Source organism: Daucus carota, chromosome 6 (genome assembly GCF_001625215.2).
Source record: "Daucus carota subsp. sativus chromosome 6, DH1 v3.0, whole genome shotgun sequence".
NCBI classification, from domain to species: domain Eukaryota; kingdom Viridiplantae; phylum Streptophyta; class Magnoliopsida; order Apiales; family Apiaceae; genus Daucus; species Daucus carota.
The window spans coordinates 5,335,626-5,352,873 of NC_030386.2; the positions used below are offsets into that span (position 1 = coordinate 5,335,626).

At 36.1% G+C, this 17,248-nt stretch overlaps 2 protein-coding genes across 3 annotated transcripts; one reads left to right on the forward strand and one right to left on the reverse strand.

Annotated features, from left to right (window-relative positions):
- Positions 1-268: 268 nt before the first annotated feature.
- On the forward strand, positions 269-4,128 carry LOC108224400 (uncharacterized). The gene is made up of 5 exons (XM_017399002.2): positions 269-660; positions 1,551-1,893; positions 2,097-2,368; positions 2,493-2,689; positions 3,362-4,128. Exons 1-5 carry the CDS (start codon positions 471-473, stop codon positions 3,794-3,796), a joined length of 1,437 nt encoding a protein of 478 aa, XP_017254491.1. The 5' UTR covers positions 269-470; the 3' UTR covers positions 3,797-4,128.
- A 1,352-nt stretch (positions 4,129-5,480) lies between these two features.
- On the reverse strand, positions 5,481-16,995 carry LOC108227979 (SWI/SNF complex subunit SWI3B). Of its 2 annotated transcripts, none has more exons than XM_017403407.2 (6): positions 16,810-16,995; positions 16,321-16,733; positions 14,423-14,830; positions 13,951-14,095; positions 6,170-6,261; positions 5,481-6,069 (listed from the first exon to the last, which is right to left on the reverse strand). In XM_017403407.2, the coding sequence occupies exons 1-6, from the start codon at positions 16,949-16,951 to the stop codon at positions 5,881-5,883; spliced, it is 1,389 nt and encodes a 462-aa protein (XP_017258896.1). In that variant the 5' UTR covers positions 16,952-16,995; the 3' UTR covers positions 5,481-5,880. The 2 variants fall into 2 exon arrangements, with proteins under 2 accessions (XP_017258896.1, XP_017258895.1); XM_017403406.2 differs by having other exon boundaries at positions 6,170-6,297.
- Positions 16,996-17,248: the final 253 nt, after the last annotated feature.

The window sequence follows — 17,248 nt, forward strand, 5'->3', positions numbered from 1 at the left end:
TAGAACCTATATATTTTTACAATATTCTGAATTACAAACAAATCATAATTTCAAATTTTATTTAATTAAAAATTTTAATTTATTATATATAAATTAAATTCTTCCACACCACTTACAATATATTTAAAAAATTTATAAATAATTAAAAAGCTCCCGTGCCTTGCACGGGCTATAAGCTAGTATATTTTAAGATTTGGAATTCGATTAAACTAAAGTTTAAAAAAATTATAAATATAAAAAATGATTATATACGAAAGAGTAACATTTTAGACAACGAAAAAAGAGTCTGTGAAAAGTCTGTGTGACCCAAGATGCTGCTAACCCAACGCGGGGTATAGGAGAGAGAGGGCTGGAGTAAACGACAGTAACGAGAGAAGGGTAGTAGTTGAAAATTGAAATGTTGAATAAGCATTGATCACAACTTGAATTAGGATATCTGTGTATAGAAAAAGAATCGAATCAAAGAAAAGATGCATCTGAGCGAGAATGAGGGGATAGAAGGGAAGAGCTTTGTGGTGACCGGAGGTGTTGGTTTCGTGGGATCAGCGCTGTGTATTGAGCTTATAAGGAGAGGTGCTGCTCGTGTTACGGCTTTTGACCTGGTTTCCGACTCTTCTTCTTCTCGCCGCCTTATCCAAAATGGCGTCAAATGTATTCAAGGTTGTTATCTTCTTTTTCATTACACTTCCTATGTTTTGATGATTGCTACAACAATCTCAATTGCCTAAATTATTCTTAGTTTGATGCACTTGTTTAGTTGTTTATTCGCGATACATGTATTAAGTAAACTTTAATAGATATGAGCCATTAATATGTAGTGATAAATATGATAGGGCTAAACGACCAAAACATCCTCTCAAAATTATAATTTATAAACAGATGGTAGGGGTAGGACTTTTTGTATGAATAAATTTGCTCAATGTACCTCTTGTTGTGGTATTAGATTTAGAGATTAATGATATTAGATATATAAAAGAGGATAATAGCTTTGTTTTGGGATGTGCTAATTTTATTTATAACTATTATTGTTATGCACATGATTTTACTAAAACTCCAGGCTTTTCATCCCCTCATTCCTTGAAATTTAGAGCATTTCCAATAGGCTCTTGAATCATCTTTTGAAAATATAATATAATATGTTGCTCCTAGCAAGTTATTACTTTTGCTCTCTATTTATATCTTATTATTATTTGAGGGAAAAGTTGGAGAAGTGAATAGAAATATGCATGGAAGTGAATATTATATTTAAGAATAATAAGTTAAGAGTATCAAAGAGAGAAGACAGAGGAGACTCTTAAACTTATAAAGAGTCATTAGGAGCCTATTAGAGCACTAATTTTCACATCTTCTTTAATTTAAACTTAAAAACTTGTTTGAAGAGCCTATTGGATATGCTCTTATAATATCAAACACAACTTCTATTTTTCTAGCCTCCTCCCTCTTCTATTGCTGAACTAGAGGATCAGGATTATATTAATTTATGTAGTTTACCATTTTCAAAGTTAGAGTAATCTATTTGTAATCTGTTGTATCTTTTGAATATATTGTAGGGGATATCACCCAAAAAAAGGATGTTGACAGAGCATTGCGTGGGGCAGACTGTGTGTTCCACCTTGCTTCATTTGGCATGTCTGGGAAAGAAATGCTGCAATATGGTCGCGTTGATGAGGTCAATATTAATGGTACTTGTCATGTTCTCGATGCTTGCATCCAACATGGGATTAATAGACTTTTATATGTGAGCACATATAATGTAGTGTTTGGGGGAAAGGAGATTGTTAATGGTAATGAAACTTTACCATATTTCCCTATGGAAGATCATGTTGATCCATATGGCCGTAGCAAAGCTATTGCAGAGCAGTTAATTCTGAAAAGTAATGGGCGTCCATTTAAGTAAGCACAAATCCTCCACATTTCTTGTTTAGGGAAATGTTTGTTTGCAAGAACCATTATCCACTCACTGATTTTTATCGCTGCTCATTGCCATGATCTAATCCCTTAAAATAATCTCATGAAAATGTCTTGACCACTTTCAAGGATTATTATATGCTTTATAATTTGTTGACAAAAGTTGTGATTATATATATGTTATGTAGAGAAAAAAAGGGGAAATGCCTGTACACCTGTGCAATTCGTCCAGCTGCTATATATGGTCCAGGTGAACAGAGACATTTGCCTAGGATTGTAAATCTCGCCAAGCTAGGCCTACTACCATTTAAAATTGGTGAAGCGAACGTGAAATCAGATTGGGTGTATGTGGATAACCTGGTACTGGCTCTAATAATGGCGAGCATGGGACTTTTAGATGATATTCCAGGGAGAGGAAGTCAGCCAGTTGCTGCTGGTCAACCATATTTTATATCAGATGGTGAACTTTATTGTTCTGCTCATACTTGTTTATATGATGAATAATGAGCTAGTTTTGTTCCTCGTGATTGTCCAATGGCTTACACTTGACATTGTCTTTCTCTTATTATCTGACATCCATACAGGAGCACCTGTAAATACTTTTGTATTTCTTCGCCCATTGCTCCAGAGCTTGGAATATGACATGCCAACTGCATCGCTAGCGGTTCCTCACGCACTTCTGTTGGGAAAGTTTTTTTGGGCTTTGTACACTATCATGTATCCATGGTTAAATAAATGGTGGCTTCCTGAACCATTGATGCTACCCACTGAAGTCCACAAGGTTTGTTTCGCTAAAAGCCTTGCTAGTCCATTTACAAACAACATTTAGTCAGTAAATTCACTCAATTAATATTTTTTTAATTGATTACATAGTGACTAATCCAAAAAAAAAAAAAATCATCATTACCGACAAACATTAGATGCTATAAGAATTGCTACAGACTATAGGATTTTAAAAATTAAAAGTAAGTGTAATGGGGAGGTCCAAACTCCCTGCCTGATCTAAAAGACTGTTGTAAGGTACCATTGTCACCTTGATTTGCCACTTGCCATTGATATTATTCTGAGATAAGAAATTATATTCTCAAAGGTCGTGCTTGCACCATAGTCTAGAGCATGGATTTAAACGTTCAAAACAGCCTCCCTTTATGAAAGTAAGGATATGGTTTTGTACATCAGCGCCTTCATGTGTAGACTATGTTAACGTGGGTGTTGTTTGTACTTCATACGACATTTAAGGAATCCAATTCACAACAGGGTGAAATGAAGGCAACTGAGGAAATGACCCAAAATTTGTAGTTCTGCGTTGTGATGCCATTTAATAAACATAATCACATAACTAGCTTACAAAATCTGGCATGGTTTTCTGGACACGAATTATTGATTATCTTAAAGCCAAGGTATGGGCATCTTTGTACTTATATCTATATCTATATTCCCCAAACTATGACAGGTTGGTGTTACCCATTACTTCTCTTTGTTAAAAGCGAGACAGGAATTGGGTTATATCCCCCTCGTGAATCCTCAGGAGGGTATGGCTGAGACCATCTCATACTGGCAGGACAAGAAACTAAAAAGTCTGGATGGGCCTACTTTAATCACTTGGATTTTAGTACTGGGTGGCATGCTGGCCGTGTTTGCTGCAGCTTACTTGCCAGATATAGGTCCTGTGCCGCTAATCAGGGCTATAGCTCTTTTTGTTTTCCGTTCTCTGTGGGGTATAAGGGTGGTTTTCTTTCTGGCCTCAGCAGCTCATATTGGTGAAGGTGTTTATGCTTATCAATTAGCAAAAAGAGTAGATCCAGCAAATTCACGGGGTTGGTTCTTGCAGACTACAGCTCTTGGAATGTTTTCTCTGCGTTTTCTGCTGAAGAGAGCTAAGAAGTAGGATATCTTGCGAATGTGTATTTTACACTTCTGTGTTTTCTTAGACGCTAGCCATGTCATATATCAGGAACCAGAGTGTGGTCTTATCTTTCTGCCTGAGCGTGCATGTACTGCAGTCTTATTTTGTATTAGGTCCCGGTTTCCATGTTTAAGTTGAGATGTCTTACTAATGGAGATGGCTCTCTCAAGACCAATGGAACATAAGGTAAAAACCCGGTATGTGAGTGTATTAAAAAAATGTTAAAAGATGCTTTGTTGTTGGGAAAAGTGGGGGTGAAAAAGGATGTTGTTGTGGAAATTATATAATTATTTGATAATTTTTATTTTGATGTTTGCATATGAGTTATATTATAAAAAAAAATATTTTTGCAAAAGAATGGGAAATTTGTTTTTTCTATAAGCAGTTTTCTGGTTAAAATCTACTGTTTGGAAAAAAAATTACTAGATAATTTTTGATCAGATTTTCAGTCCTGCCGTGGGAAATTTATGTTGGGTGAAGAATCTACGTGGGTGCAGCAAACTGACATAACCCAACTTTTATTTGAATGATGATTATGAAACTCCAAGTGCTTTATTTAAATGATTATGAAACTCCATGTGCTTACTTGGGATAACAAGTCATAAACAGACAAAGATTCATGTTCGCGAAACCCACAAACAGACATTTTTCAACTTAGTGTTGAAATTGATTTAAAATTCGAACATAGAAGTTTAAACAAACACGGTCCTAATTGTTATAGATATAGCATATATGAAGGTAACAATTAAAATAAAGATAATAAAGTGTACAACTCCTAATTACATTAAATATATATATATAATTGTAAAAAGATATTACACAAATATTAAAAATAACTTAAAACTAGTTAATTAAGTTATATCATAATTTAAAATTAAAATGTCCTAAATATTATGACCTAAAAAATCGTCATATATATCACACATGACGTCACGTAAAATTTACCCCCGCAATCTCAAGTTTTGTTTTATCTTTTCTTTAATCTTTTTCTTTTTCTTTCTTAAAAATAATTTTGATAATTCAGTCGCATTCTGCACCAAAACACGACTTCAAATAACGTATGGAACACAAAGCACCATTTTAAGTAGCATTTTGAACTTTAAAAAAATAAGAAAGAACAAGTAACCAAGATAAAACTAAAAAACATAACTTAAAATAGCGTTTTGAACCCAAAACACCAGTTTAAGCATCGTTCTTAGTTTTAAAAATAAATAAATTAATAGGTCACTCAAGATAAAATAGCGTTTTATAGTAAGAACACAACTTAAAATAGTGATTTGAACCCAAAACACCGGTTTAAGCATTGTTTTTAGCTTTTAACACTTATGTTCTGTCTAAAGACAACTTCAAATTACTTTTTGAAGTGATATTTAAAAAACATTTCTACAAAAAATGATACTTGAGATATTATTTGTTAAAATGGTGAAAAAGAGAGCCACAGCCAATTAACGTCTGATTTTGTTTGCCACGAGTTTCCACACCTAATTTCTAAAAAACGACCAACGCCCTTTATGTATAGAAAATTATATTTGAAAGCTTGCATTTGATTTGTAACAAGGCTTGGGTGCGCATATGGACTCGCCAAAAATTGAACTTAACAAACACCGTTGTCAAAACCATTTCCAAAAAGGACAGAGATAGGTGCATGAAGAAACAACAAACAAGATGCAAATCTAAATTAAACTCTGAAGTCCAAATAAGTTTCGACAGAGTCCAAACTGATTTCAGTTTTTTCCTTTTCTTTCGAGGATTGGGCCATAGAACCAACCTAATTTGTAACAATAAACTAATTACAGTATGCAAGGGGCCCAGGGCCATGTGACATTTCTCTCCATACAAACAACAAACAAGATGCAAATCTAAACTAAACTCTGAAGTCCAAATAGGTTTCGATGAGGCCAAACTGATTTCAGTTTTTCTTTTTTGGAGGATTTGGCCATAGAACCAAACCTAATTTGTAACAAGAAGCCGATTACAGTAAGCCAAGGCCATGTGACATTTCCCTCCATACATTTGGCCCAAAGAATCAATTACAAGCCAAAGGCAAGGAGTAAAAGAAGACAAGATCATAATGTCTGTCCTGCTTTGAAATCTTCAGGTACTGCATGCGATTTTGATCCTGCCTTTTTATGAAAATGAAGGGCTAGCTGATCAGCAAATAGTAGATTAGTGAGTTGCTCTAGCTGTTTGGACTCTTTCTCCACTTCTAAATCAAACTTTCCAAACTGCATCATCTTGTTTTGGAATTCCTCCATCTGAAGTGGTCAATGAGTAGGAATAAAACATAAAATATAAAAGTTCATAATTCAACTTTACTATTAAAGAGCAGAAGTCGTAACACAGAATCGTGAGTACCTGCACTGATATGCCAGATATTGATCTTTCTAACTCAGCTTCCTCCTTAGTAAGCTGCAACCGTGCCTCGTCAAAGGCTTCTATAGGAGCAACTGTGGGGGCATCACGGTCAGATTCAAGACACGGTTCTATATTTAAAGAAAGAATTATCTTAGAACTGATGACACCAGGATCAAAGTGACAGTCGTGGTCAAAAGATCTTAATTGAAGAAGCAATGTCAAGTCGAATTCTGTTTTTAAAGATTTAGGCAGTAATAGAACACGGGTGACGTAAAAAAACTGAAACAATTTGACCACCACAGATGAATCTGTGGATTTTTATTAAAGTTTTTCTTTTGGCCTAGGTCAAAGAACGCATCTCCATGCCAGTGAAGCAAATGTAGATATTGATAATCATAATCATGTGTATCGTTTCTCATAAATTGGCAATTTCAGGTCAAGCCTATTTCTGCATCAATGGCATACCATTAGGTGAATTTTATGCTCTACCTGCTTGGAAAAGTATGGCAGATTATCTAGCTACAACATGAAAATTAAGATCTCTGTAATATTTTATAAGTATTGCAGGCCTCGGGGAAAAATTCTCAATAAGATTTATCCACAATGGACAATCATTAATGCAACATAAACAAATTTACTGTTTCTGCAACGGATTGAAAAGTATTACAAAAGAGAGCCTCTATGTTTAGCAAGTCCAACCGACAGCAAACCCCACTTGCCAGTTAAAATTAAACTCTAGAAATCCTAAAAGGAAATTAAATCAACCGCCTACTTTCAAGTGCAATTACCAGCTGATAAGACTTCCCTACAATACTCAACCAGTAAAAGTCACCAGAGGTTTGCGCCTATCTATTTGTTGAGTCCTAGGAAGAACGAATACGGTGACACAGGACTCGGGAAAGGGGACTCAGGGATTCGCCAAACGTCGAAGAGTCATGGATACGGGACCCAGCAAATAAAATAATAATAATAATTAATAAAAAAATATATTCATTATAAAATTTGGATATGTAAAACACTCATTGTACGTTGGTATGGGTGTGTGTGTGTGGGTTCATTGAGTTTCAGAGATGATAAGGTTATAGAGGCAAAGATGATAAGGTCTGTAGAAGGTAGGGGTGTGTGTGTGTGTGTGTGTGTGTGTGTGTGTGTGTGTGTGTGTGTAGGTGGCTATAGGCGGCTGCTATTAAATTGAGTTACAAAGACATTGGGTTGGGCTTTTTCTTACTTGGATTGGACTTTTATTACTTGGGCCGAACCCGAGTCCGAAACGTGTCTGCCCCGAGTCGAGGCAGAGTCCAGCCCTGTTTTTCCCGACTCTCCACCTAGCAAGTTTGCTACGCACTCAGCCGAGTCGGGGCCGAGTTCCCAAGTCAAGTCAGGTAAGTCAGACTTGCATACGGCAGCCAAAACGAACAGTCCATGCTTCCTAGGTTGAGTCTGTCTACTTTTTTTGTCGAGTATGCTGCACATTTTCTTTTTACATTTGATTGGGGTTGTTTATTCAGTAGTAATTCTCTAATTGTCTAATTTGTTATGTATCTAGTCTATAAATGATTCACTCACATTGTAAAATCATTAGAGATATGAGTGAATTAGTTCTTTCGAATTCTCCTATTTGGCTACTAACATTTCTCAAGTGAGATTCATACTCAGGAAGGTATTAGTACATAATATTTCTTGTACTATCTTACAAATTCATATCGGCATCAAAGCAAGGTCAAGAGATGGTACACACTCCTCTAATCAACAAAACCATCAATCTTGGCCAGGAATGTTCTCTACAGCTTTTTGACATAGCTTCTCAGTTGTAACATTCTGTACACTGATATAGCTACCCTTCAAGGTTCTTCCACCAACATCAATGGTAATGAACGAAGCAAACATGGCGAAGGAAAGACGGCTATTTGAGGATCAGATGAATATAACACTCCCTGAATTTCCAGGATGGATTCTGAAGGCTGAGATATACATTCGTAATTATCAAACCACAGATGCAATTGATCTCTTATCTTCATTTAGCACGAAACTACCTTGTTATATTGTGAAAAACTCACAAAGTTGCTCCAAGAACATTATGGTCTAAATTTCTAAATGGGGCATAAAACAAACAGAGAGGATCAGTGCAAGAGTATCAACACAACTTTGCAAAACGTTTAGCGAGAATCAAAAATTGGCCTGAGCATCATCTGCTGGAAGTCTTTCTGCAATAGGTTAAGGAAGAGTTAAAGGGCGGCGTTGAGCTCAGAACCTAGGGATATACAAAGCTTAAAGTATTTTGAACCATGGACAAAAAGCATCAGGGTCAATTAACCCAACCCGATCCTCTTAATAATTCTACTTGAGATACGTGTTTTTCTGGCTCACGGCCTCTCTTGTCAACAAGCTTGAATGCACCCGTGTCCCCAATGCCAAACTTCCCTGCACAAATCTCTTCTTGAAATCAATGGGATTTAGAGAGACTGAGAAATAGAGATAAGATGATCTGTTATACGTGTGGAGAAGTTCATGCCAGGCCACCTTTGCAAAACATGAACATAAAGATCTTGAAAGTTAATACATGAGCTGATCCACTGAACGAATTTGATTATACTTAATATGGAGAGGAGGTTATTAACAATGAGCTGCAGGCTGATATCTCTCTTCATTCATTCTAGGGTCGAACGTCAGGCACCAAATGAAATTGAAAGGAATTGTTAAAGAAGCACGAAATTTTGATATTAATTGATAGCAGTTTGTTAATACCTGTTGTATAGTATATACCTTTTAAATCTGTATATGTATATACAGATAAACTGGAGAAAGTGCAATCTGGAAGTTATCTGGGAAGCATTTATTAATTCAGCAGACACTATTACCAATTTACCATAGGTGATATTCAAAAGAACACCCGGTCTCCTGAAACACACTTTCAATTCTAATTCATGGATACCTCGAACATGCAGAATACCTCTCTATATATACCCTAAAATCAACCCATTGCCTGTCCCCATGACCGAAACTTTATCAAGTCCAGAAAATCCTCCTTCCAAATATGTAATAAACTGGAAAGTGAATTACTCCAGAAATCCCTCCTATTCTAATAAATAGCAGATTTGTAACTGAAATGCATACTAATCAGCTCCCACCAATCCTTCCCAAAGTAATTACTCCAACAATTCCTCCCTTCCAGATTTCGACAATAACTAGTATTTCTTACGCCTAACATAAGTAAAGAGAGTAGGAGGCTTAACATACCTGCCACTTGAACCTTGTTGTCAGGGTTAAATTAAGGACATTGTTCCAAAATGACCTCAAATTGTTCCCAGGAATCATCAAAAGCTAGCAATTCCATCGAATAAGTACCTCTGTACCTGCCTGTCCAAGCTGACTGGATGAACAGACCCTACGCACCTCTAGTGGTTCTACCTCAAGTGCTCACCATCAACAACTCATTGGTAGTTGGTCAAGTAAAAATTTGAAGCTACGTTGAGCAGTAAGCACTATAGTACGCACTATGAAACATCAACATATAAAGTAAGGCTTCTTCGTTCCAACTAAAAGCATCATTGTTAAGCTGTTGAGTCAAAGGCCACACAATTTTACTGTAATCTTTCACAAAATGGCAATAATAAGATTCAAACCAAGAAAACCACGCAAGGCTCTAAGTGTTTTGGGCTGTAGCCAGTCAATGGCTTGAATTTGAAAAGATCAGCAGAAACACCCGTCCCGTCAATGACATACCCCAGATACTCAATACTTGTTTAAGAAAAAAACACATTTCTTTGGATTGGCATACAGTGGCATAAAGTTTATGAGCATGTAAGGCTGAAAAAACACATTGTAAGTTGTACGAGTGAATTTCAGATGTTGGACTATAAACAAGGACGTCATCAAAGAAATCAGAACAAATTTTCAGAGATATTCAAGAAAAACCTCATCCACTGGACTCAAAATGGAGGGCTATTTGTAACACCAAACGGCATTATGAGAACTGGTAGTGCCCCGTACTGAACTCAGTCTTTGGATGATACCCTGATTTAAGATCTATCTTGCTAAAAACTAATTAATGATGGGGAATCTGTCTGGTACAGTAGCTCGAATTAGGGCCCTATAATCCACACGGAAGCGCCAACTACTGTCTTTCCTTTGAACCAGTAGCACCGGACTCGAAAAAGGACTTATACTTGGCTAAATAATATCAGCAGCCAGCCAGCATTTCAGCTATCAAACTTACTTTCTCATCTTTTTAAATCTGCGGATATCAATAAGGACAAACTATTAATATAGTTGATATTCAAATGATTACCAGCTCTCCTCATACACACTTTCAGTTCTAATTCATTGATACCTCAAACAAGCAGAACACCTCTCTATATGTACCCTAACATCAACTCATTTCCAGTCCCCAAAACTAAAACTGAAACTTTTTTAAGTCCAGAAAATCCTCCTTCCAAATCTGTAATGAACTGAACTGGAAAGTGAATTACTTCAAAATTCCCTCATCCTAATATATAGCAGATCTGTAACTGAAATGCTAATTAATCAGCTCCCACCAATCATTTCCAAAATAATTACTCCACCGCATCTCCCTTACAGATTTCAAAAATAAATATTGCTTCTTACGTCTAACATAAGTAAAGTGACTGGGAGGCCAAGTCCCTAGTTTTTGGATTGCAATTACGTACTCAATTTGTATCTCCTTTCAGTATTCAAATTAATGACACATGGAGAATGTCCATCGATTATCAGGAACTCAATACCATTACAAACCCACATAAGTACCCCATACGAACTGTTGATTAGATATTTTATAAACTAACAGTGCTGCTTCTTAAAAGTTGATCATCATTCAGATTATGACCAAATTCAATTTCAAACTGAATGTAAATATAAAACAGCCTTCCAAAACACAATCTGGTCATATGAGTTCATGTCTTGCCTTTTGGGTGGTCCTTCAATATCAAGTGGGCCCTTAATTAAGGTGCTTTGTTCTAATATCCTTTGTCATTTACAATACACTGGTATATAGTCCATCTCTTCATCTACAAAAACGTCACTTAAATGGTTTGTGATTTATTGCGCAGTCAAGCTTTTCTGCACATGCTAAAAAAATGCCCCATTGCTCAACAAGTAAGTTTTTCAGAAATGTGTTGTCTAAACAAGGACTTGGTTTGATGTAAATAAAAAAGATATTGCGACTAAGTGGCTAGTCTCTACTAAAATCAAGGGGCTCCATGGATTTCTTTGCCTCACTATATACTATAGACGATTTTTATGGAACTATGGGGTCATTGCAAAATCACTCACGGACTCACCAAAGTTACCAAAAAGGATGGTTTGCTGAATTTAACAAGCAGAAAATAATTCTTTCCAAAACCTAAGCAAGCATTAACAAAGGCACCAATTCTGAAATTACCAAAATTTTCTTGACAATTGTTGTTGAATATGATGCTTCTTTAGATGATGTGCTTCTTTAGATGGTGTGATATATCTTGTCCTATATTTATATTATAGAACAAAAACTAAAATTCACCAATTCAATAGTCTAATGTCCTTCTTAAGTTACTCCCTATTGATTTCACCATTTTTATACCGAAAGGGAAAGGAAAGAGATCATGAAGCCTTTTTCTATTTAATCATGCCAAGTTCTCTTGAATTTCAGAATTGCAAATTGCATTATAGTAGGATCTCTACACTATATCCTACATATTACTCACCGCCGCTGCAATCTTTAAAATTGGGGATTCTTAGGGGTGCGGGATTCTTGTTAATTAATTAATGAAGTAATTAATTGATTACTTCATCGATTAACTACCTTATAATGCAGCATTTGTGTTTCTAAGTAAATTTTTATAATTTATCAAGGATAATGAACTTATCTATATGGCTACTTAGTTTAGATATAATTTTAATTCTTGATATACATCCACATATATATATTTTGTTTCTAATATTTGCCAAAGCCCCCCACCTGAATCCCTATTTTTCAGATTTGTCGAATTTCTATATCCCCGTACCACTGCACTGCACACACCATATTGCCCACCCCGCACCTGCCCTCATGCTTCCTAGATAACTATTATTGCAGACCCGCAAAATTGTTCCAGGTACAAGCCTAATTCAGTGGATTCCTGGTAAACTTTCCTTAAAGAGTTAGCCACTCATTCTTTCCATTTCAAACTTCCAGTCTGCTTTATTGACTGAAGCACGTGAGAGCCCAACAGGAGGACACAGGATATTTAAATACTATAAAGACGATAATAATTAATTACTTATGGCCTGGAACAAAAAGCGATGTCAAACCTTTTAATTTCTTTTGGCCTGGCACAAAGAGCGATGTCAAACTTTTAGTTCAGCATTTGTCAGTGTTGCCAAATAACTAAATATAATATATTAGCACCAGGTTGCTCGTTGCAGCCTTCACCCATTTCAGAGAGAATCTGGAAAATATTTCTTGAAATTTGTGCTTGGTAACCAAAGTCATGAGGGGATTAAACTAGCCTGGTGGTGGTTGACAGCTTTAGTAATTACAGTCATTTTCTGCCTCTATCTCATCTGTTTACTGCAAAAACAGTGGCTGGTATTTGTGCAAAGATGTAGTGCGTTAACATGGCAAGCCTTGTTCGGTTGTTTCAGTTTAAAATTCTATTCTTCTGAGCTCCTTTTCACAAGATTTGTTTCATCTAAATCATGCTAAATTCCAAATGAGTACCTCTGAGCATCCTTAAACAGATGGTCAAAACAAAGGTCGTTGATAGATGTTTTGAGGTGTTTCTGAAGTGATATACCATGAACCACCAAAAAATAGAATTCTTCTCTGCATGGCTGAATACTTGTACCCAAAAAAAAAAAAAGAAGCTTTCACACTTCTGCTAACACCACTCCCATTCACCTTGTTTATGGTAGACCCTTCCCTATTGCATCCTTTTCCTAAAGGCAGACTGTTAATGATGAGCTTGAAGACTAAGTCGTGACTTGATGGTATGTTGAAACTTCTGAACAAGAATATTTACAAAGCACAGTCATGTGTTAAACGTCAAGAGGATAAACATCGCAGAGACCTCTCATTTGCTGTTAGTGATTATGTCTCATTATAAATTCAACCTTCCAGAAATCCTTCTTAAAACAACGTTTGGAGAAGCTTTGACCTGGATGTTTTCGACCTTACCAAATTTTGGAGAAGACTGGGCCAGTTGCAAATAAATTAGAGCTCCCTCAGAAGCAAAAAAAAAACATCATGCCTTTCACATGTCTCTAATGGTCCTGCTACAGGGATCTCCGCTCCCTCTTACCCAGCACTTTAGCCCATTTCAGATGGTTGGGAACTCCTCTTGCAGCCCGAACAGTTGCTCAAACAATGCTGGTCAGGAGTACAAGTGTTGAAAGTACTAGTTGATGGTAAAGTTCACTATCTTAAAGATGCTACTTTAGAAAATTATGATCTATTGAAATCCCAATTTATGAGTTCTCATCTTTAGGACAAGGTGACTTCAAGGTTCTTCTGAGATCCTCCTATTTGGCTATTAATATTTCTAAAGTGAGATCCTTACCGAGGGAGATATTAGTAGATTATATTTCAGGTCGTATCTAATGATGCACACAACTTATTTTACAAGGTGTAATTCACTCAGAGGCTCTAACAGTTGTAAGTTCTAATTCTTAAAAAGGAACTGGATATGCACATATTTAACAAAGGAGAGAATCCCGAGGGACAATGTATCAGTGAAGTAGACATACATTTTTAAGTCGTGTCAAACGAAACAAAATCAAGACAAAACTATTGAGAACAATGATGTTACCTTCGTGTCTAGTATTACCACCAGTACAAGATCCAATCTTCTCCTTAAAATTGGTACCATTAAAGTCATCGTGCAAAGCCAATATAGCAGCATGAGCAGCTGCTTCCGCCACATCAACGCCTACCAGAGCTGAGAGGAAAGCAGCCTGAGAAACATATATTTAAGAGAAGTTTAAATAGATTGTTCATGTACTAAGATTTAAACTGGGAATCACCTAAAAACTACGATAAATTCAATTTGGCTTCCTTGCTAGCATGTTATGCAATCTCTTGGTTGCAAATGATTATAAAAATATTCAAGGGCTTCTAGATAGCAACATTGGATGTGGAAAACACTCATGGTGAGCTAGAGTTCAAGCAGTCCGAATAAAATTGGGCGCTTGAATTAACTTCTAAATGTATCAATTTCTTTATAGAACACCAGCTGCCTGCTCATGCTTATAAATGCAGATGTTACTTTTAAAAAAATCTACCTGAGCCATGATGGGGTTGCTTGAGTCTGCAAGGGGACTGAGACGCATCTTTTTGGCCGGTGGGACTGTAGAGGTTTGTGACACAGGCTCTGTGCCGGTGTGGCCAGTTGACTGAATTATATTATCATTGACCTCAGCAGAATCTAGAGGTCCAGCAAATTGCTCCCCAAAAGAAAGCTTTACAAAATGGCTGACACATTCTCTCACAGTTCTACCATTGACATGTTCTGCAACCTTCTTCCAGTCATCTCGATAATGCATAATAGCTTCAAGAAGGTGCAGTGTTTCTTTGTCAGTCCAGTCTGTTTTCTCCTCATCACTTATCTCAACTCTTCTGAAATCTGAAGACCCCGGTCCTACCTTGTAACTACCACGAACAAAGCATCTTGCACAAAGAGTCACGTCGTCCTGTCCAGATAAATTATCCTTGGTAAGAACCAAAAATATTCGATTTTTCATATATGAAGAGAAAAAACCTAGTAAAGAAACAAAAGAAGTTAACACGGAAAACAAAAATAGTTCAATTCTATGAATAACTAAAGAATTTGGTGGATAATAACATAAGAATCAAGCTCTTCGCCCATGAGAACATAATCTGTTGACACAACAACAAAAAATTACAGTGACGATATGTTGTTTCATGTACACCCTAGCATTCTGGTTTCATCCACAATTCATAGTTTGGCTCATCAAATGGTTTTTGCGCAAGGAATTTTAGTCATTTCACTCATGTATTATGCTTTTATTTGCTTTCGTATTGTCTATTGCTTTTATATGAACTATAAAACTGATGTGTGTTTACCTAAATTATATATTTTAATTACTAATAAATATATGTATTTTGACTAGTCGGGCGACTTGTCGACTAGTCGATTCCAAGAATCCCGGGCGCCAAAGCTTGAACTAAAATAAAGAAGCTCAATCATGGCAGGTCCCAACTACCACATGTCATTTATGTAACTGTTTTAACATTATTACGTCACAGACTACAATATTTGATTTACTAGCACATAATTTTCATCTAAAGAGCAGGGATTCTTCACTCACCCCACTCAAGTCTTGGAGGGATTCATCACTCACCCCACTCGATTCTTAGGGATTCTTGCATGCGGGGGGATTCTTGGGAATTCTTGTTAAATATTATTATGTTATTAGTCAATTACTTAATCAGTTAACCAATTTATAATGCAAAAACTGTGCCATCAAATAATTTTTGTTAAAGATAAGGAACTTATTTATTTGATTATTTGATTATACATAAATGTAAATCTTGAAATAAATGCAAAATATATATATTTAAGATATTAATATTTGCCGAAACACCCGAATCTCCAAATTTTTAAAATTTCCAAATTCTCGTATCCCCATACAACGCACTCTAGTACTCACACCCGCACTCATGCTTCCTAGATCTTCAAGCAATATTGTTACTATTTTGTCTATTGCGACCAATTGTAGTTCTATAATTGATACATCCATTTGAATGGCAAAAAAATGACCCGAAATTGATGCCACATAATTATAATTGTAATATGTAACACATCATAAACGCAAGCTAAACCTCAAAGCATTATGGCATCTAAACCTTTTCGAATAATACAAAGAATGTACCATATAATAAATCTAAATGAGGTTTTGAACATATGTCATAAAAGTTGGTGTGATGATTAAATTATCCTCAATAATGATGGCATATCAAAATTTCAAAATCCGAGTAAATAACTCATCCAATGGCGCATCTACAGGTGTATTGCATAAAGAATGCAACTCATCGGTCCAATTAGGCAATTACTATATGATGACATCTCATTAAACCAATTTTCTCCAAAATCCATATGAAATCAATCACAAGCTAAAATTTACAAACACAAGTATGCAAGTAGAGATGAGATGATCACCTTGTCACGAGCAAAACAAGCAATGGTGCAAACAGACTTGCAAATACCGCAAACTCTCTTCTTAGAGGGCGTAGAGTCAGCAGCAGTTGGCACTGCCCCACCATCATTGGAAGACTTTGAGATATCCTTGTCTTCCAACTTTTGAGGTTTAGAAGAAGGGGCACCAAAGTAATTAATCAAACCCCAAGCCTCTAGGAAATCGAAAACCCGGCGAACAGAACCAACATCCCCGATAATAGTTTTGCGAGCCTCGGTGAAAGTAATTTTGCGGGTAGGGTTGAGTCTGAAGCTTTGAATGATGGAATTTCTGTAGTACTTGTAAACCCTAGGATTCTTCGAAGCTGACCTCTCCTCGAAAAACTCGGGTAAATTCCTTACTTCACATTCATCAATATTTTTCCAGGAAAACCATCCTAAACACAATACAAATTCAAATCAAAATCAAAACCAAACAGAAATTACAAGTGAGATACAAAACAAAACACTTACGGGAATAGCTGGGGATGAGGATGACGTCAGATGGACGGGAGGGGGTGAGAATGGGGAGCTTGAGATGTGAATCGCCGTTATTAGATGCACCTGCGCCGCTCGGGGGCGGTGGTGTTACTGCTGGACCACTAGGCATTGCCATCTCTGCTTGCGCTTCTATTTTCTCCCCTTATATCTTCTTATTCCTCTATTTTTATTTTTTTACCCCCTTTTATCTTATTCCTCTATTTTTATTTTTATTATTTTTGAAAACTATTATTATTTTTTTTCTCCTCTATCTTATTTCTTTATTTTTATTTTTTATTTTTTATTCTTATTCATACCACTACTTTTTACATTACGTTTGTATATGTATGATATTCTCGCACAATCCGTGTCTATGTAAATGATAAGTTCCGATTGGTTGTTCAGTATTTTTCTTTGTAAATTGATTGGTTGA